Here is a 19,969-nt window from a genome sequence, read left to right on the forward strand (position 1 = left end):
AAATAAATAACATATAAACTCTTATCTTAAGTCAACGTTTGCCTGAATATTCTTTTCTAGTTCTTCAAGGGATTGGCGTCATCTGGTGCTTGGGCATGCTTTGACGAATTTAACCGGATTGAGTTAGAGGTGCTGTCTGTGGTGGCTCAGCAGATCCTGTGTATTCAGAGAGCCATCGAAATGAAACTTGAGTATTTTGACTTTGAGGGCACAGAGTTACGCCTCAACCCCAACTGTTTTGTGGCCATCACCATGAACCCTGGATATGCTGGCCGATCTGAACTCCCTGATAATCTCAAGGTGTTTTTTTTTGTGTGTGTATTATGGGTAACTTGTTTCATTAAGTTATCTAACATGGCTTTAACTGTACTGTTCTGTTTTCATGTTACTCTTGTTTAGGTCTTGTTTAGAACAGTGGCCATGATGGTGCCTAACTATGCACTGATCGCTGAGATCTCCTTGTATTCGTATGGCTTCCTCAATGCTAAGCCTCTCTCAGTGAAGATTGTGATGACCTACAGACTGTGCTCTGAGCAGCTGTCTTCTCAGTTCCACTATGACTATGGGATGAGAGCCGTTAAAGCAGTGCTGGTGGCTGCTGGGAACCTCAAACTCAAATTTCCAGATGAAAATGAGGATATGCTTGTAAGTTAATGAAATGGAAGTCTAGTTAACCCAGTGTCTTATACCAAAAGCTGGTTAAAATCAGATACATTACCCTCATTCTGTTTGTAGCTTCTACGGTCCATCAAGGATGTAAATGAACCCAAGTTTCTCTCCCATGATATCCCTCTTTTTAATGGAATCACTAGTGACCTGTTCCCAGGAATTTCACTACCTGTGGCAGATTATAAGGTACACTTTGCTTAATGCTGCTTGTTTAGTTTTTAATTTAGATTTGTAATGATAAATACAATATTTTAATTACATTTTGTTCATATGCAATAGTTATTCTTGGAATGTACTCAAGAGTGCTGCAAAAATCACAATGTGCAACCTGTAAAGGTTTTCCTGGACAAAATTATTCAAACTTATGAGATGATGATAGTTCGTCATGGGTAAGTTGGTATTTCCCTTACCAATAACATTTAAACTGGTAATGTAAAACATGCAAATCTACATGCAAATATAATATTACATTTTATATTACATTATTGTTATAGTAATTTTATAATACATTATCAGTGTACATTTACATGATGATCTAATGGCTGTAAAGTTACAAATATATTATACTATATTATGTTATAAGAAGCAAAACATACTTTGAAAGTGATGTAATTTGTTTTTATTGCTCAATCAAACAAGAGGATTTTCATCCATTAGAAGCATTGGAACAAACAATAAAATATTCTGTTAAAATATTCCATAGGTTCATGCTTGTTGGAGAACCATTTGCTGGAAAAACCAAAGTACTTCATGTTCTTGCTGATACTTTGACCCTGATGAATGAGAGGGGCTATAATGAAGAAGAAAAAGTTTTGTATCAAACTGTCAATCCTAAATCTATAACAATGGGCCAAGTGTTTGGTCAGTTTGATCCTGTGTCCCATGAGGTTGGAGCTTGGTTTCTGCATCAGATTATAAAAAGCAACAGTTTGTTTATTTGTGCTTTTTTTTTTTTTACTTGTGCATTTTTGTTTTATCAGTGGACAGATGGGATTGTGGCAAACACCTTTCGAGAATTTGCCTCAAGTGAAACCCCAGACAGGAAATGGGTGGTGTTTGATGGCCCCATAGACACGCTTTGGATCGAGAGCATGAACACTGTGCTGGATGACAACAAAAAGGCAAGTTGACGCTATTTTAAGAGCATATCTTCCTATCATTTTAAATAACCTGTAGATAAGTAGAATTTTGTGTAATTTTAGCTATGCCTCATGAGTGGGGAGATTATCCAGATGTCCAATCAGATGAGTCTGATTTTTGAGGCCATGGATCTGTCACAAGCCTCTGTGAGTCAGCCTGTCTCAATATTTAATATTAAACCTAAGCACTATTCATATATGAAACATATTCAAAACCACTTCAGCCTTCATTATCTATACCGTACTAACAATTTCTAATTCCTGAAATAGCCAGCCACAGTGAGTCGTTGTGGAATGATCTACATGGAGCCGTCTCAGCTAGGATGGACTCCTCTGGTGCTATCATGGATGGGAACACTTCCTGACCCACTTCAGTCACAAGACAATTCCACACTACTGCAGCAGCTCTTTGAGTGGTTACTTCCTCCTGCACTTGTTTTATTACGCAAACAGTGTCGGGTAATTGTTTTACATTATGAATTGCTTATAGCATAACCACATTAGATTATATTTGATTTTAGACGTTCAGTCAGAGCTCACTGAGTTTAATATTCCAGGAGGTCATTCCCACCAGCAACAGTAATACTGTTGTGTCTCTCACACGACTCTTTGAGATGCTGCTGACTGGGCCTTTAGATGAAGATCCAGGGAACAAAAACATACGCACATGGATCATGGTAATTATTCATTTAAAAGGTACAATGTACAACTCATCAGAATCCAGTTCAATTTGTAAACATGAATTATTCTGGCCTATGCAGGCAGCTTTTGCCTTTGCCCTGGTGTGGTCTGTCGGTGGATGCTGTGATACAGACAGCCGCAGTCGATTTGATCAGTTTTTGAAAGAAATAATTTCAGGAAAGGCAGAAAACAACCCCATACCTGCTGCTGTGTCTAAATGGGAGTGTCCATTCGAAGAGAAAGGTCTTGTCTATGACTACAGTTATGAGGTTGGTATATAGTAGTGCAGTAATATGAGAATTTGAGAGATATTACTCTGGAAAATTACTCTTTTCACTTCAAATTAGTTCAAAGGAAAAGGTCGTTGGGTCCACTGGAATGAGTCGATCAGAAATGCACCATTAGGTGACAAGAATACCAAAGTGCAGGACATCATTGTTCCTACAATTGACACTGTGCGATATACATACATAATGGATCTCTGCATTCAGTATGGGATGTAAGTATTCTATTTTAATATCTTGACAAACAATAGACCAGTGGTTGTTGAGGGGAGAAAGAAATATGATTTCAGTTTGATTTAGATTTTCAGATCTTGATTTAGTTTTTTTAAGCATTTTAATATATTAATAATAATTTATTAATTTAAATATTTTAAGTCATTCTGCAACTCCTTTGGAAGTTTGCTAAGCCTCCGTTTTAGAACCACTGCATTAACTCATATCTTCTTTTAAACTTTATAGTTAAGCTATTGATTTTAATTTGTGTTATTGCATCCACCCACAATCGTTAAAAATGTTCTCATTTTTCACTTCGATTTAGGCCTCTTTTGCTCGTCGGCCCCACAGGCACAGGAAAGTCTGTTTATGTGAAAGAAAAACTAATGAACAATCTCGACAAAGAACTCTTCCTTCCCTTCTTCGTCAACTTCTCAGCTCGCACCAGTGCCAATCAGACTCAGGTAACCACCAGGATACTTCCCACTCACCGTACAGTCAATATATTGTTGAAATTAATCCATTGAATTTTTCAGTAGTATTTTTCTATAACACAAGTGCTCTCTTTATCCTCTAGAACATTATTATGTCCAGACTAGACAAGAGGCGAAAGGGAGTGTATGGACCTCCCATGGGAAAGAAATGCATCATCTTTGTGGACGACATGAATATGCCAGCAAAAGAGGTGTTTGGTGCACAACCCCCAATTGAGCTGCTTCGTCAGTATTTTGACCATGGGAACTGGTATGACCTTAAGGACACCTCAAAAATCACCCTTACGGACCTGCAACTGATCTCTGCCATGGGTCCCCCTGGTGGTGGGAGGAATGCAGTGACGCCTCGTTTTCTACGCCATTTTAACATCTGCAGCATCAATTCATTCAGCGATGAGACCATGGTGCGCATTTTCTCTAATGTTGTGACCTTTTACCTCCGGATCAATGACTTCCCATCTGACTGCTTCCGATTGGCAATCAGATAGTCACTGCAACACTTGAGGTAAGTCATGTGATACATACAGTATACATATATACAGTACCATTCAAAAGTTGAAAAGGTTGGAAAGGTTTTTTTAATGTTTTTGAAAGAAGTCTTTTATTCTCACAAAGAAACAAGTAATTTTGTGATATTCTATAATTGAACTGTTTTCTATTTGAATATATTTTAAATTGTAATTTATTCCTGTGATTTAATGCATACTTGCTGAATAAAATGATTAATTACTTTCTTTTAAAAAAGCAAAAGCTTACTCAACCTAAACTCTTAAATGGTATACTGTATATTGGTATATAATTCCATTGTTTATTTTTTTTTCTGTATCAATTAATATTGTCTAATTCTGTGTTCTGTGTGAAATAGGTTTATAAAAAGGCTATAGAAAATCTCCTTCCCACCCCAGCTAAGTCTCATTACACTTTCAACCTAAGAGATTTCTCACGAGTGGTGCAGGGCTGCCTGCTACTGAAGAAGGAATCACTTGCAAACAAGCGAACAATGATCAGGCTTTTTGTGCACGAATTGTACCGCGTCTTCTATGATCGCCTTGTGGATGACCAGGACCGAGCCTGGCTTTTCTCACTCATAAACAATATTGTGAAGGAGCACTTCAAGGAAAACTTTGACACAGTCTTTGAACATCTTAAGGATGGTAACAAACCTGTACGTTAAAAAAAAACAAAAAAACATCTAAGGCTTCTTTAGAATTTCTCATTCATTAAATGATGTACTTAAAATGACTGTAATTTAGTATGTATTATCTTAATAATACATACTAAAATAAATACTTTTCTAAAATAAATGTGTCAAGATATAACAAAATGTATATATTTTTAATGAAAAAGACTAATTTAATTGAACAAAAATACTGCCTTGCTTTCCAGTGATGAATACAAAGTAATTTTTGTGTTGTTTTTCCTCAGATTGGTGAGGAGAATATGCGGAATTTGCTATTTGGAGATTATATGACCCCTGACGTGGATGAAAGTGAGAGGCTGTATGCAGAGGTTCCCGCCATGGAGCGCTTTAGTGAAGTGGTAGAAGCCTGTCTGGAGGAGTACAACCAAACCCACAAGAACCACATGAACTTGGTCATATTCCGGTAACTTTTAAAAAGCTGCCACATCCTGCAATTTTCCAACAGGAATCATCTTAAATGAATAGTCCACCCAAAAAAAATGTATATTCTGTATCATTTACTCACCCTCATGTCATTCCAAAACAGTATGGCTTACTTTTTTATTGGAAAGCAAAAGAAGGCATTTTGATGATTGTTGATAACCAGACAGGTTTGGTTCTCATTGACTTTCATTGCATTTTTTGTCCATACAGTGGAAGTTAATAGAAACCGAAACTGTTTAACTACCAACATTCTTCGAAGTATCTTTTTATGTGTTCCACAGAAGAAAGAAATTCATACAGGTTTGGAAAGACATGAGGGTGAGAAAATGGTGACACAATTTTTATTCCTGGCAAACATTTTTGATTGATTGTCTCCCTTGTTCATTTGTGTAGTTATGTCCTGGAGCACCTGTCCAGGATCAGCCGTGTGTTAAAACAGCCGGGGGGAAATGCTTTGTTGGTTGGAGTTGGAGGCAGTGGCCGTCAGTCCATCACCAGGCTTGCCACTTTTATGGCTAATATGACTGTATTCCAGCCTGAGATCTCCAAAAGCTATGGCATGAATGAATGGAGAGATGATCTGAAGGTATGGGTGTAATTAAACAAAATTAACATTTTTCATTATTTACTCACCATCATGTCATTCCAAACCTGTATGCTGTTATTGTTTCTGTGAAGCTCAAAAGTAGAATTTTTTTGATGAATCTTCATGCAGCTCTAATCCATGTGACAATTTGTTGCAACACGGGATGTCAAAAAACACCATTAAAGCACCATCAAAGTAATAAATACTACTTGTGTGCAATATTCTAAGTGTTCATTACAATATTTTTTGAGCTTGACAGCCCCTGGTCACTTTGAACTGTTGTATGGAAAAGAGCAACATGAAGATATTTAGAAGGCAAATGTGCCCACTAATGGATTTTGTGTTGTCTAGCGCCTGATGAAGAATGCTGGAGTAAAGGGCCAGAAAATGGTCTTCCTGCTCACTGATGCTCAGATAAAGGATGAAGCCTTTTTAGAAGATGTGGACAGCATTTTAAACACTGGAGAGGTACCAAACATCTTTGCTGTGGATGAAAAGCAAGAAATCATGGAGGTAAAATACAAGTTTCATATATAAAACTCGTTATTGATGTGTAGAGACCTATATTGTAAGAATATTTTATTTTTCAGTGTGTTTTTCTCTGTATCCTCTTCAGGCTGTACGCCCCATTGCTCAAGCTGGGAATAAAAATTTGGAGTTCAGCCCTCTGGCTCTGTTTGCGTATTTCGTGACTCGCTGCAGAGAGAACCTACATATAGTAGTGGCCTTCAGCCCAATAGGGGATGCCTTCCGAAACCGCCTGAGACAGTTCCCTTCCCTGATTAACTGCTGCACCATAGATTGGTTTCAGGTGAGGTTGGCTGGAACAGGGAAGAGATGGTTAAGCATTTACTTGTTGTGTTTGGAGAAACTAAGAAACTGTTTTTTTTAATTAACTGCATCTATTTATGTTATAAATAAAAAATGACCAATTAAACCAGTTTTGAATATAAACCTACTCTGAAAGTGAAGTTACAGTTTAGTTTCTGATCTCCCCAGCCATGGCCTGAAGAGGCTTTGGAGCGAGTGGCTAATAAGTTCTTGGAGACGCTGGAGCTGAGTGATCTTGAGCGACAGGAAATCGTGCCAATCTGCAAGACCTTCCATACTTCTGCTATTGATCTGTCTCACAGGTATGATGTTTATATCAAAGTTATTATTTCTAGGAAAATTCAGGAGAGTAAATAATGACAGAACAATTTATTTTACTTGTGGCTTGTAGAACACAATTATTTATAAAATTATGTCATCTTTGCAGATTTTTGTCAGAACTGGGCCGCCATAACTATGTGACTCCTACTTCCTACTTGGAGCTCATAGCTGCCTTCAGGCTTCTTCTCACTCAAAAACGAGACACTGTTATGAGTGCTAAAAACAGATATACAAATGGATTGGATAAACTGGCTTTTGCAGAGTCTCAGGTAATGTGTTAGGAATAATGTAGAGAAAAAGTAGCAGATAAACATTTCTTTTAAAGGGGACCTATTATGCCCCTTTTTACAAGATGTAAAATAAGTCTCTGATGTCCCCAGATCGTATATGTGAAGTTTTAGCTCAAAATACCCTACAGATAAATTTTTATAGCTTGTTAAAATTGCCACTTTTAGGGTATGAGCCAAAACGTGCTGTTTTTGAGTATGTTGCTTTAAATGCAAATGAGCTGTTGCTCCCTGAGAAGAGGGCGAATCTTCAATAGCTCAAGCTCCAGTCCAGCATTAGCAGTGCTAGCCTTTGCAAATAAACATTCCACTATTAGTACAAGCCTATTATCTTTACAGAAAACATACTCTGTTTCAAAGTCAGTAATTTGATTATACTGTGCATAATAAATTCGCGTTTATGAATTACACAGACGGGGAGCACGGCAGGATAAAAATAACAACATTAGCTGGTCTCATGCTATCACAAACTTTATAAGTCCCACTTCTGATTATGAGCTCGACAACTTCAAGCGATCAACTCACATTGCTTTCATATGCAACTTTTAACTACCACATTCCTATTTAAGATCATTCTGGTAGCACTTGTTGAAGGCAGCATCAGTGAAAACAGGCAGAGACAATGATAGCTTTAGCAATTAGCCTTACAGAGTCAAACCACAAAGCGTTGGTTTTGATTCCTAAACATTTAGGGGACTTTACCGATTTTTTCTGGGATATTTCCTTCGAAAATGAAATTTAACCACAGTATCCTCGGCTCAGATGGGGGGAGATTATGGTGACTCCTATGTTCATTAGTGCATCCCAAAACACAATGCTTGTAATGCCTCTTTTGCGCTGACATTGTATATCTCCAGAAATGGCGGACTGCAGCTTCTCACTCAGGGCTGTGTTTATGCTAATAGGGCAGAGAGCGTCACAAATGGGCGGGACTTTTTCCCCTCAGTGATGTGAACAGAGGGAGAATCTGAAACAGCTCGTTTGGAGAGACTGTTCATGATTTGTTGGTTTTATTAAAAAGTTGTGTTCAATCACCTTATAAAAGTGATTTTTGCACAACAGGTCCCCTTTAAAGTGCATATAATGCTAAAATGGATCTTTTTTTATAACCACATAGCCTTTTTAATCATGGTCAGTGAGGCAGAAAAATGATTTTAAGGAATTTATGCTGGTTTAGGTGAGTGAAATGAAGAAGGAGCTGGTGGACCTGCAGCCTAAACTAGAACAGGCTAAGATTGACAACAACAAAATAATGAAAGTAAGAAACATTGGCATCTATCTTACAGTACTGTGTTTAAAGCAAATGTTCATTTTGTACTACCTTTGAATAGATTTACAGTGTTTCTGTTGTTCCTGTAGTAGTATTTCAGGTATATTATCTTAATTTTGATAAAAGTTTGCCTGCATATTTTAGCTACATGTTTCTCTTCTCAGGTGATAGAGGTTGAGTCAGTGGAGGTTGAGGCGAAGAGCAAACTTGTCCGTGTGGATGAAGAAACAGCTACTCTAAAAGCGAATGAAGCCCAGGCTTTGAAGAATGAGTGTGAGAGTGACTTGGCCGAGGCCATCCCTGCACTGGAGGCTGCGCTGACTGCCCTGGACACACTCAAGGTCAACTACGTATTTTACATAGTGCTTTTCACACTATATCATAGGAAAGTCAGCATATTCAGACACGGGGAGAGTAACCATTCTGTGTGAAGGTGGCTAATCATGTTTAACTTCATGCAAGGATGACAATTCAGTATGAAAATTAATTTAAGAAGGAAGACTTTGTAAGAAAGAAGAACTGTAATTTAGTATGCACTTTTGTCTATTATTTAAAGAAAATAATCTATTTAAACATTTTACAAAAAATTTAAAATGATAATTATCCAAAAAAAATTACATGTAAGTAAGTATGTTAATCAGTTCATGCTAAATGCAGAAATGTAATACTTCGGGATAGGGGTTTATATCGAACCCTACCCAGAATTTATCGATAAAGAATATCGATAAAGCCCTATAATTGTTCATGTATGATTAAATGTTGGAAATTGTGGTTTATAAAATTATAGATTATTATAAAAGGAGATTTGTGATTTCAGCCAGCTGATGTGACCATTGTAAAATCAATGAAGAACCCTCCATCAGGAGTGAAGTTGGTGATGGCAGCGGTGTGTGTAATGAAGGACATCAAACCAGAGAAGATCAATGACCCGGCTGGAACTGGACAGAAGGTCATAAGCGAGTCTAGACAGGTCACATGACAAGAGCTTTCTTTGTTTTTGTTTTTTTTCTGACAGCATCATATCTATTCTGATAGATTCTTGACTACTGGGGTCCAAGCAAGAAGCTGCTAGGGGACATGAATTTCCTCAGAGATCTGAAGGAGTATGACAAAGACAACATCCCTGTAAGTTTTTTTTTGTTATGTAGGGTGTGTACAGTAGATTGTTTCGTAACACTGTGGTTTATGTATTTTAATGGTGTTGTTTTGTGACAGACTCAAGTGATGCATAAAATCCGTAGTGAGTACATGACCAACCCTGACTTTGACCCCACCAAAGTGGCCAAGGCCTCATCTGCAGCTGAGGGGCTTTGCAGATGGATCACTGCAATGGAGGTTTATGACAGAGTGGCAAAGGTAGATAGACCCTCATCTCTATCTCACACAAGTAGTTTCAGTTATTAGATTGTTACATACAAAGAGTTACATTTTACATTTTTCTTTCATTTTTCTTTCTTTTAATATAAGGGAATAAATACTTTTTTTATTGTTTCATACCACTTGATGAGATTAAAATAATATTCTCTCTTAGGTGGTGGCACCTAAGAAAGCCAGCCTTATTGTAGCCCAGGAATCCCTGGCCACCACCATGGCCCTGCTAAACCAGAAGAGGGCAGAGCTAAAGGAGGTGGAGGATCGTCTGGCCTCACTGCAGAAGACTTTGGAGGAAAAGACTGAAGAGAAAGCTCAGCTGGAATTCCAGGTGGACCTCTGTGCTCGCAAGCTGGAGAGAGCCGAGAAGCTAATTGGAGGTTTAGGAGGAGAAAAATCCAGGTTTCAATCAACTAAAACCAAATCTTTGAAATCTATGCTGTCAGTTAATTCCTATATTTGAGCCAACAGAGTATGCGCTCCTGTATTTCTATATAGGTGGTCGAAAGCAGCCAATGACCTTCAGTGCACATATGATAACTTGACAGGTGATGTGCTAATATCTGCTGGTGTTATTGCTTACCTGGGAGCTTTCACTGCCAGCTTCCGCCATGACTGTACTAAAATGTGGGCCAAGCTCTGCAAGGTATTTCACTGCTCTTCTCAGTCAAGACTGGTCTTGTTTGCAAATTAATATTTAGTGTTATTTATTCAATGTTTCCATTCTACTCAGTCCAAGAAGATCCCATCCTCTGATGACTTTTCTCTAAGTAAGACACTTGGAGATCCAATCAAGATCAGGGCCTGGAATATTGCTGGCCTTCCCACTGACAGCTTCTCCATTGATAATGGAGTTACAGTGAGCAACTCCAGAAGATGGTATGATTCAACAAAGCCAAATAATATTGAAATCTTGTTACAAATAATGACAAGTCTTTTCTTCTGATTTTAGAACCAAAGCGTTATGTTTTACCACCCGATTTTCTCTTTGCCAGGCCGTTAATGATAGATCCGCAGGGCCAGGCCAACAAATGGGTGAAAAACTCAGAACGGGAGCATAACCTGAATGTGGTCAAGCTAACTGATGCCGACTACATGAGAACACTTGAGAACTGCATCCAGTTTGGTACTCCACTGCTGCTGGAGAACGTAGGAGAGGAGCTCGACCCTTCCTTAGAGCCTCTGCTCCTCAAACAAGTTTTCAAGCAAGGTGTTTTACTTAAACAACTTTTTAAAACAAGTTATTGTTTAAAGATTATTTTGATTACATGATTAACTTGACTCTCAAAAGGGGTTGAAAATCAAAGTGAGTTCCTGCTTTATTTTTGTAGGGGGTGTGGACTGTATCAGATTGGGCGAGAGTGTGATTGAGTATTCGAGTGACTTCCGCTTTTACATCACTACAAAGCTGAGGAACCCTCATTACCTGCCTGAGCTAGCTACCAAAGTGTGTCTGCTTAACTTCATGATTACACCAGAGGGCCTTGAAGACCAGCTACTTGGCATTGTGGTAGCAAAAGAGAGGTGATTCTGATTTTATTCCTTTGTTTTCCTGAAAAATATAATTAGTGTCTTTGCCTATAAGATGCACTATTTCTCTTCTGTTTTCCCTCAGGCCAGAATTAGAAGAGGAGAGAAATGCCCTGATTCTTCAGTCTGCAGCCAATAAGAAGCAACTTAAGGAGATTGAGGACCAAATCCTGGAAACTCTGCAGTCTTCAGAGGGGAACATCTTGGAAGACGAGAGTGCCATCCAGATCCTGGATGCTGCCAAGATCGTGTCTAATGAAATAACTAAAAAACAGCAGGTGTAGTGCATTAAAGAGCTGGTTTAGATGAAATCCCTTTATTAACGCCATGATAGTTTCTGGTTTGACTTCTGCGCCTTTCTGTGAACTTTTAGATTGCAGAGAAGACTGAGATTGAAATAGCTGAGTCGAGGGAAGGCTACAGAGCCATTGCTAAGCACTCCTCCATCCTCTTCTTCAGTATTGCAGACCTGGCCAACATCGATCCCATGTATCAATACTCTCTCAACTGGTTTGTCAACCTCTATGTCAACTCCATACATGACAGGTGGGGAATAACTGCACATGAGTTTAAAAATTCAGCATCAATCATTTTTATTTGCATTTGCATTTATTGTGCATATGGATTTCACAGCAATAAATCAAAGAATCTAGAGAAGAGACTCAGATACCTGATTGATCATTTCACCTATAACCTGTACTGCAACGTGTGCCGTTCGCTGTTTGAGAAGGACAAACTCCTCTTCTCGTTCCTGCTCTGTTCTAACCTACTGCTGTAAGTTCAAACTTTAGTACAGTCTTGAACATTACTAGATAAAAGCAACACTGTCATATTAGTGTCAGATTTCATAGAAATATGATGAAACTTATGTCCAAGTATATATGGTCTTGATTGAATCTGGGCACTAAACTTGATCTTTCTAAGGGCTAAGAAGGAGATCGAGTACTCTGAATTTATGTTCCTGCTCACTGGAGGTGTGGGTCTACAGAACAACGTCGCCAACCCTGATCCAAACTGGCTGCCTGACAAGAGCTGGGATGAGATCTGCCGGGCCAGTGATCTTCCCGCCCTTGATGGCCTCAAGTATGAAGTCTCTGCTATGCCTTCTGAAATGACTGAAATGTTACATCTGCATGTTATATCAATGCTTTTGCAGCTGATATTGACACATACTTTTGACTAAATATAGGGAGAGCTTCATTAAGAGTCCTGAGAGTTTCCTGCCAATTTATGACAGCAAGGAGCCATACAACACAGTTTTACCCAAGACCTGGTGTGATAAACTCAATGAACTTCAAAAAATGATCATTTACCGATGCCTTAGACCTGATAAAGTGAGTTCTCATTGAGTTTGAAATTGACATGTTCTTATCATAGTAATTAAAAAGTAATAAATGCAGCACATCACTCACAGGAAAGTTTTTTCCAGTTATTTTAATTTCACTTTATCCTTTCTTCAAAGATTGAGCCAGCAATCAGCAAATTTGTGACTGACAAATTGGGAAAGAGATTTGTTGAACCACCTCCATTTGACCTCAGTAAGAGCTACAGTGACTCCAACTGCACCATTCCACTGGTGTTTGTACTCTCTCCTGGAGCAGATCCTATGGCTAGTGAGTGCTTTGTTACTTCAGTTAAACATTTCTCTTATTTAGAGTGTACTTCATTTTTCATGAAGTATGTTTATGGTAAACTCTTGAGTCTTGAGGTTGGAAAACGCTACACGATTTCTAAAATCTGATCAGATTTCGAAACACAGGGCATTATAATTTTGCAGACTTTATAAATGGTTACAGAGAAAAACCAGGCATCATAAACGACTGAGGATCACATGCTACCAGACTTTTAAATCTTTGCAAATGCAACAAACCCTAGCTAGTAACCCAAACATCTAGCTGGTTGCAAGGAGTCTGTGCCCACCATACACTGCTATTTTTCTGTGAAGTCTGTCAGCTTCAACTGCCTAAAATGTGTAGACTTGTTCTGACATCTGGCTTGTAGCAAATCGGGGGAAAGTCTGGGCAAAAGTTGTGTGGTGAATTTCAGCCTTTACTAATTTTATGTTTTTATTGGCCTTTTATATTGTTTCACAACTAAACATGTCTGATAATAAGGTGATTGCCTAGAAATAGTAAGTTTTATTCGATTGGTTGTTTGACCTCTTTAAAATAATGGCACAGTTGCCACGACACAATTGTCAAGGCAAGAGAAATTGAAAAACAGCAAGACATGACCAAAATGCATGTGTAACAGACAATAAGAGAATAGTGAGGACAGAATGCAGGAAATGAGTGAATGTCTCATTCTTCTTTTTTCAGTTTCTTCAGCTTACGTCAAGTAGGTTTGGTGACCCCTGGTGGGAGTGTATTACTTGGCTTCCTTAGGTGTAAAACCTGTCAAGGATACAAGTCAAATACTACATTGAAATACTGTTTATCCCAATTTTTTTAGGTCTGCTGAAATTTGCCAATGATAAGAACATGGGTGGCTCCCAGTTTAAATCTATCTCTCTGGGACAAGGCCAGGGTCCCATAGCAGTGAAGATGATCCACTCTGCCATGAAGGAGGGCACCTGGGTGTGCTTACAGAACTGCCACCTGGCTGTGTCCTGGATGTCCACTCTGGAGAAGATCTGTGAGGACCTCAGCCCTGACACGTGCCATCCAAACTTCCGTCTTTGGCTCACCAGCTACCCATCACCAATGGTACCCATGGGACACTTATATTGTACATCCCTTAATAAACAATTGTCTTTATTCTCTTTAAGTTTGTGATTTTTTTTTTTTTTTTGTTCTGTCAGTTTCCAGTAACCATCTTGCAGAATGGAGTGAAGATGACCAATGAGCCTCCCACTGGCTTGAGGTTAAACCTGTTGCAGTCGTATCTGTCAGATCCCATCTCTGACCCTGAGTTCTTTGCAGCCTGTCCTAACAAAGAGCCAGTGAGTAGAGTGACTGTCTGCAGTCTTATGTTGACTCTTCGTCATGTTTTAGATATAAGAGTATTTTATTACTGACTACTGTTTTATAGGTCTGGGAGAAGCTTCTGTATGGAGTTTGCTTCTTCCATGCTCTTGTCCAGGAGAGAAAAAAGTTTGGGCCACTGGGATGGAACATTTCTTATGGATTTAACGAGTCAGATCTGCGCATCAGTATCAGACAACTGCAGGTAAAGCGCTTGAATTTTCACCACAGTGTCTTTTGCACTACATGATGTATTATGGTTAATTGCAAATTGGCAGATCTTATAGATCTATCTAAGGCTAATTTCATAACTAGCATTGTAAATAAAATTAAGTAATGTCCCATATTACAAATAAAAAATTTAATTTCTTTTAAAGAAAAAATCTTACTGACCCCAAACTTTTGAATGGTAGTGTAAATAATTTTCACAAAAAAACAAAACAAAAAAAACATTGTAATTACTTATGCTTATTTCACTCTTTGCCCATATCATCATAGTGTTAAAAATTAAGTTTATTTATTTATTTTTGGATGGAAAGTTTTGGGTCCTGGACAAGGATTAAACAATAAAATCTGTTCAATGCAAAAATCATATTAAAAGTAGCATAAATAAATGATGAAGACATGATAAAAGTATCCCTGACAGTAAATGTGACCGTAATATAACAAAATTAATGTTGAAATCTGTTAACCCAAGATTGGAAAAACAGTATGAATAATTTTATTGTCTTTCTCTCTTTTTGTTCATCAGCTCTTTGTGAATGAGTACGAGGAGGTTCCCTTTGAGGCCATCACATATCTGACTGGAGAGTGTAACTACGGAGGACGTGTAACAGATGACTGGGACCGCCGCCTCCTCATGACAATCCTCGCTGACTTCTACAATAAAGACATTATCGACCACCCACGTTACTCCTTCTCGCCCAGTGGCAATTATCATGCACCTCCAAAGTCCATCTATGAAGACTATGTGGAGTTTATCAGGGTATGACTTTATGGTACAGTAGCTGCTGATCTCGTTCTAAGTTCAAACTCTGATGAAATAACTCAATACAATACACTGCATATGCTCCACAGAACCTACCTTCTACCCAGCATCCCGAGGTGTTTGGCATGCATGAGAACGTGGACATATCCAAAGACCTTCAACAGACAAAACTACTATTTGATTCCCTCATCTTGACCCAGGGTGGGGGCTCAGGAGGGGGCGGCTCTGGCGGGGATACCACTCTACTGGACATTGCAAATGACATCCTGTCTAAAGTAAGATTCTAAATAGTTATTGGGATAAAAAGGTATTTTGTACATATACCAGTGATTTATTGACATTCTGATTTTGGCCATGCAGCTTCCAGGTAACTTTGATATTGAGTCTGCCCTTGTCAAGTTTCCTGTGTGTTATGAGGAGAGCATGAATACGGTGCTCGTGCAGGAGATGCAGCGGTACAACAAGTGAGTCCTCAGAGCTCGTTTTAGATCCAGAATGTCTACTGAAACAATTCCACATATGGTGTTTATTCTGTAATCTCTGTGTACTTTCCTCTTTTAGTTTGAGCAGCACTATACGTGTGAGTCTGCAGAACCTGATAAAGGCCATTAAGGGGCTGGTGGTGATGGATGCAGAGCTAGAGGCTATAGCTGGCAGTCTGCTGGTGGGGAAAGTGCCAGAAAAGTGGGCCAAATGCTCATATCCTAGTCTCAAGCCATTGGGCAGCTATGTCAACGACTTCTTAGCCAGACTCAAATTTCTGCAGGTCAGTGATCACATGCAGACAATGGGGTCTAAAAGTATCAGATAGCTTTATAAATAAAATTATTTTATTTTTCATTTTTGAAATGTAATATATTTTTATAAAGAATGTGTGCGTCACAAATTTACTAACGTTTGATCAGTGACAGAAATGGTGCAGAATTTAATTTTTTAATATTTCAAAGTATTTTGGTCAGTAATATTATTTTTGAAAAACATTAATACTTTAATTCATCAATCAAAAGTGACAGTAGAGACATTTATAATATTACAAAAAGATTAATATTTTAAATAAATGCTGTTCTTTTGAACGTTGTATTTATAAAAGAATTCTGAAAAAATGTATCATAGTTTCCACAAAAATATTAAGCAGCACAACTTGAACACCAAATCAGCATATTAGAAGGATTTTTGAAGGATCATGTAACACTGAAGATTCAGCTCTACAGGAATAGAGAACAGTATATTTTATTTTTAATTAATTAGTGTCTCTCTGTGTCATATTCCTTTTCTAGGAGTGGTATGACACGCAGAAGCCCCATGTATTCTGGTTGTCTGGGTTTTTCTTCACTCAGGCTTTCATAACAGGTGCCTTGCAGAATTACGCTAGGAAGTACTCCATCCCGATTGACCTGCTTGGCTTTAATTATGAGGTATCCTCTGCTGCAGCTGTTCTACGGCTGAGAGTACTTTTATTAGATAAAAAAGAGATGATTTGATAGCTACAAATTGTTCTTTATTACTTTAGGTTCTGCCATTTGACACCTCCGACTCATCTCCTGAAGATGGAGTCTATATTCATGGCCTTTTCCTGGATGGAGCTCGGTGGGATAGAAAAAGGCAAGAATACCTTCCAGGGCAGGAAGACACTGGAAATAATATAATCATTTCTAAGCTTTTTTTTTTTTTTTTTCATTAATTATGTTCTTCCTTGCAGTGGAGTGTTGGCCGAACAGTACCCCAAAATGTTATTTGATGCAGTCCCTATTATCTGGATCAAACCAAGTAATGTTATATCATGATTATAATTTATGTTCATATTCATCATATCATGCGTTTGTAGTTACTTTGCTCAGCAACCTCTCCAAACCTGTCTTTAGCGGACAAGAGGAGCATGGATCAGCCCCAGAGCATCTATGTGTGTCCCCTCTACAAGACCAGTGAGCGTAAAGGAACACTGTCCACCACTGGCCATTCAACCAACTTTGTCATCACCATGATGCTCCCTATCAGCAAGCGTCCTCAGCACTGGATCAAGAGAGGGGTGGCTTTACTCTGTCAGCTAGATGACTGACACCAAACCCTTTTGACTTCTGAACCAGCACTTTATTTACTGCTTATTTTTCTCTGTTTCCATTAAAAATAGTATCTCTGCAACTGATTTTTAATATCTTTTAACAAACACATAATTCTGTATGACTGTTATCTTTAAATGTCATTTTGTTTTATTTTATTTTATTTATGACAACCAGAGATGGGCACAAATACATCAAAATATATTTAAAATACAAATACAAAATACTATGTGGAAAAAATTTATTTAAATACAAATACAGTATTTTGTATTTTGAAAATACACAAAATACATTTGAAATTGGCCATCCAGTAAAGTAACACTATTAAGGCCTGTTTACACCAAGAACGATATATTAGTGTAATCTAAGTATACAATACTGTTGTGTCATCTGTCACTTTAAATACTCAAGCTCTTTAAGGCAGAAATGATTCTGATTGGTTGTCAATGTTTTTATCATTCATCATTTTTTGTGCTGTTATGGTTATAGTTGTGGTATGCTATCTGCTATTCACTTAGATTTAGGATGTACTCACACTAGGTCATCTGATCCATGCTTGAGCGCGATTGACCCCCAAAGTCCAGTTCATTTCACAAATGTGACTGCTCTTACCGTGTCCAGTGCGGCTCGTTTAACCATGCCCTGGCCCGCTTGAAGAGGTGGCCCGTGTGCGGTACACATGTGTGATCGCTAACCGCGCTGGAGCATGGAACAGTTAATTTACTATTTTTGTATGCGCTATTGTTATCATGACAGCAAAAATCTTTATTACTACTTGGATATCACACTTTTCAATTAATTTAATTTCGAGTACATTTAGATTTATAATGGGTCTGGTTCTCATCTTATTGATGAACAGGTATTGTAGTTTGTGAGTAAAGCTGCAAATTCCACCATTGACCTCAGTTGCCTCTGTAATAATACTCTGATATCTGTCTGTTAGCGAAAGGAGAATCGCACTTGGGCTTTAGTACAAGGCAGCTGTGCCTAGTGTGAGTATGCCCTTAGAACAATTTTTTATTTTTTATTTTTTTATTTATATCTTTATTATTAGCATTATAGTTACAGTGCCCTCCACTAATATTGGCACGCTTGGTAAATATGAGCAAAGGCGGCTGTGAAAATAAATCTGCATTGTTTATCCTTTTTATCTTTCATTCAAAAAATTCACCAAATTTTAACCTATCATTGAAGTAAATCAATTGAAAGTGGGGGAAAATCTCATTTTGAAATAAATGCTTTCTCTAGTTCATGGTGGCCACAATTATTGGTACCCAATAATTGCAACGTCCTTTTCCCAGGGTAACAGCTCTGAGTTTTCTCTTATAATGCTTGAAGAGTTTGGAGAACACCTGATAAGAGATCAGAGACCATTTTCTTCATACAGAATCTCTCCAGATCCTTCAGATTCCCAGCTCCATGTTAGTACTTGTTCTCTTCAGTTCACCACTCATATTCTGTAGGGTTCAGGTCAGAGGACAAGGACAGCCATGGTAAAAGATTCATTTTGTGCTCAGTGACTCAATTTTGTGTTTATTTTGATGTTTGTTTTGGATTGTTGTCCTGATGGATGATCCAAACACGGCCCATTATAAGATTTCTAACAGAGGCAGTCAGGTTTTAATTTTTCATCTGCTGGTATTTGATAGAATCCATGATGCCATGCATCTGAACAAGATGTTCAGGACCTCTGGCAGAAAAACAGGCCCACAACATTAAAAACCCAGCAGTATATTTAACCGTGGACATGGGGTACTTTTTTATCCCTGTTTGTACTAAACTCATCTGGTGGGTTTGCTGCCAAAAAGCTCTTTTTTAAGTTTCATCTGACCATAGAAGCCAGTGTCATTTGAAGTTCCAGTCGTGTCTGATAACTGAAAATCCAGAATGATAGTTGTCTGCAAATGGGATGCTACATTTTATTCAAATTTAAATATCTTAAATATCTACGATTTTGGCTTTAATAAGATTTTCCCAGGAAACCTGGTGTCCTCCACGATTCCTATTCTTTCTCACAGCAAAGCACTTGAATACGACATGCTTGTAATCAGGACTTCTGAAATTGGAAGTAGGAAATTTTGATAGCACACGAAGGCAGTATTATTCCTTATTTCCTTTCAGGAATCCAGAAAATGTCATTACCCAATTTCAGATGGAGTCATACAGCTGCAGCTCACATGAATGGAAGTGGCATGTTTGAGGTTTGAACTAGTTGATACAGGAAATCAGCAAAAAGTATTTTATGTATTTTGAAAATATAAAAATACTAAGATTAAATGTATTTAAATACAAAATACATTAGATTTTTTTCAAAGGTATTTAAATACAACATAGTATTTAGTATTTCAAATACTGCCCATCCCTGATGACAATGGATGATCAATTCAGCATGAGGTACCTCCAGAATATTTCATTCGATTTTTTACAGGAGATCCAGACAGGTGAAAAACTTGATCTACAGAGCACTTTCAGTTAAGTGAGTGAATGAAGTGACATATGGCAACCTATACTCAGAATTTGTGCTCTGCATTTAACCCATCCAAGTGCACACACGGAGCAGTGGGCAGCCAATGCTGTGGCACAGTTGGGGGGTTCAGTGCCTTGCTCAAGGGTCTCACCTCAGTCATAGTATTGAAGGTGGAAAGAGCACTGGTTATTCAC

The 19,969-nt window shown here is 38.2% G+C and overlaps 1 protein-coding gene across 1 annotated transcript in view; it reads left to right on the plus strand.

Annotated features, from left to right (window-relative positions):
- dnah12 (dynein, axonemal, heavy chain 12) overlaps positions 1 to 18,489 on the plus strand; it is a 30,104-nt gene extending 11,615 nt beyond the window's left edge. The window contains 48 exon segments of the mRNA XM_058764111.1: positions 61 to 300; positions 400 to 645; positions 736 to 855; positions 949 to 1,058; positions 1,373 to 1,556; positions 1,650 to 1,790; positions 1,872 to 1,955; positions 2,079 to 2,267; positions 2,366 to 2,485; positions 2,570 to 2,758; positions 2,837 to 2,988; positions 3,312 to 3,450; positions 3,564 to 3,948; positions 3,951 to 3,985; positions 4,346 to 4,645; positions 4,906 to 5,084; positions 5,498 to 5,690; positions 6,042 to 6,203; positions 6,307 to 6,501; positions 6,690 to 6,823; positions 6,949 to 7,111; positions 8,307 to 8,387; positions 8,564 to 8,740; positions 9,217 to 9,348; positions 9,435 to 9,524; positions 9,615 to 9,755; positions 9,931 to 10,172; positions 10,269 to 10,416; positions 10,504 to 10,649; positions 10,766 to 10,980; positions 11,102 to 11,294; positions 11,386 to 11,578; positions 11,674 to 11,846; positions 11,934 to 12,074; positions 12,225 to 12,383; positions 12,490 to 12,634; positions 12,763 to 12,913; positions 13,752 to 14,005; positions 14,101 to 14,241; positions 14,331 to 14,468; positions 15,015 to 15,248; positions 15,341 to 15,526; positions 15,612 to 15,715; positions 15,813 to 16,017; positions 16,529 to 16,666; positions 16,762 to 16,853; positions 16,951 to 17,018; positions 17,114 to 18,489. Of these exon segments, the coding sequence (XP_058620094.1) occupies positions 61 to 300; positions 400 to 645; positions 736 to 855; positions 949 to 1,058; positions 1,373 to 1,556; positions 1,650 to 1,790; positions 1,872 to 1,955; positions 2,079 to 2,267; positions 2,366 to 2,485; positions 2,570 to 2,758; positions 2,837 to 2,988; positions 3,312 to 3,450; positions 3,564 to 3,948; positions 3,951 to 3,985; positions 4,346 to 4,645; positions 4,906 to 5,084; positions 5,498 to 5,690; positions 6,042 to 6,203; positions 6,307 to 6,501; positions 6,690 to 6,823; positions 6,949 to 7,111; positions 8,307 to 8,387; positions 8,564 to 8,740; positions 9,217 to 9,348; positions 9,435 to 9,524; positions 9,615 to 9,755; positions 9,931 to 10,172; positions 10,269 to 10,416; positions 10,504 to 10,649; positions 10,766 to 10,980; positions 11,102 to 11,294; positions 11,386 to 11,578; positions 11,674 to 11,846; positions 11,934 to 12,074; positions 12,225 to 12,383; positions 12,490 to 12,634; positions 12,763 to 12,913; positions 13,752 to 14,005; positions 14,101 to 14,241; positions 14,331 to 14,468; positions 15,015 to 15,248; positions 15,341 to 15,526; positions 15,612 to 15,715; positions 15,813 to 16,017; positions 16,529 to 16,666; positions 16,762 to 16,853; positions 16,951 to 17,018; positions 17,114 to 17,307 (7,941 nt within the window). The 3' untranslated portion in view covers positions 17,308 to 18,489.
- The last annotated feature ends 1,480 nt before the right edge of the window (positions 18,490 to 19,969 follow it).

The sequence above is a fragment of the Onychostoma macrolepis genome, chromosome 23 (assembly GCF_012432095.1).
Source record: "Onychostoma macrolepis isolate SWU-2019 chromosome 23, ASM1243209v1, whole genome shotgun sequence".
In the NCBI taxonomy this organism is placed as follows: domain Eukaryota; kingdom Metazoa; phylum Chordata; class Actinopteri; order Cypriniformes; family Cyprinidae; genus Onychostoma; species Onychostoma macrolepis.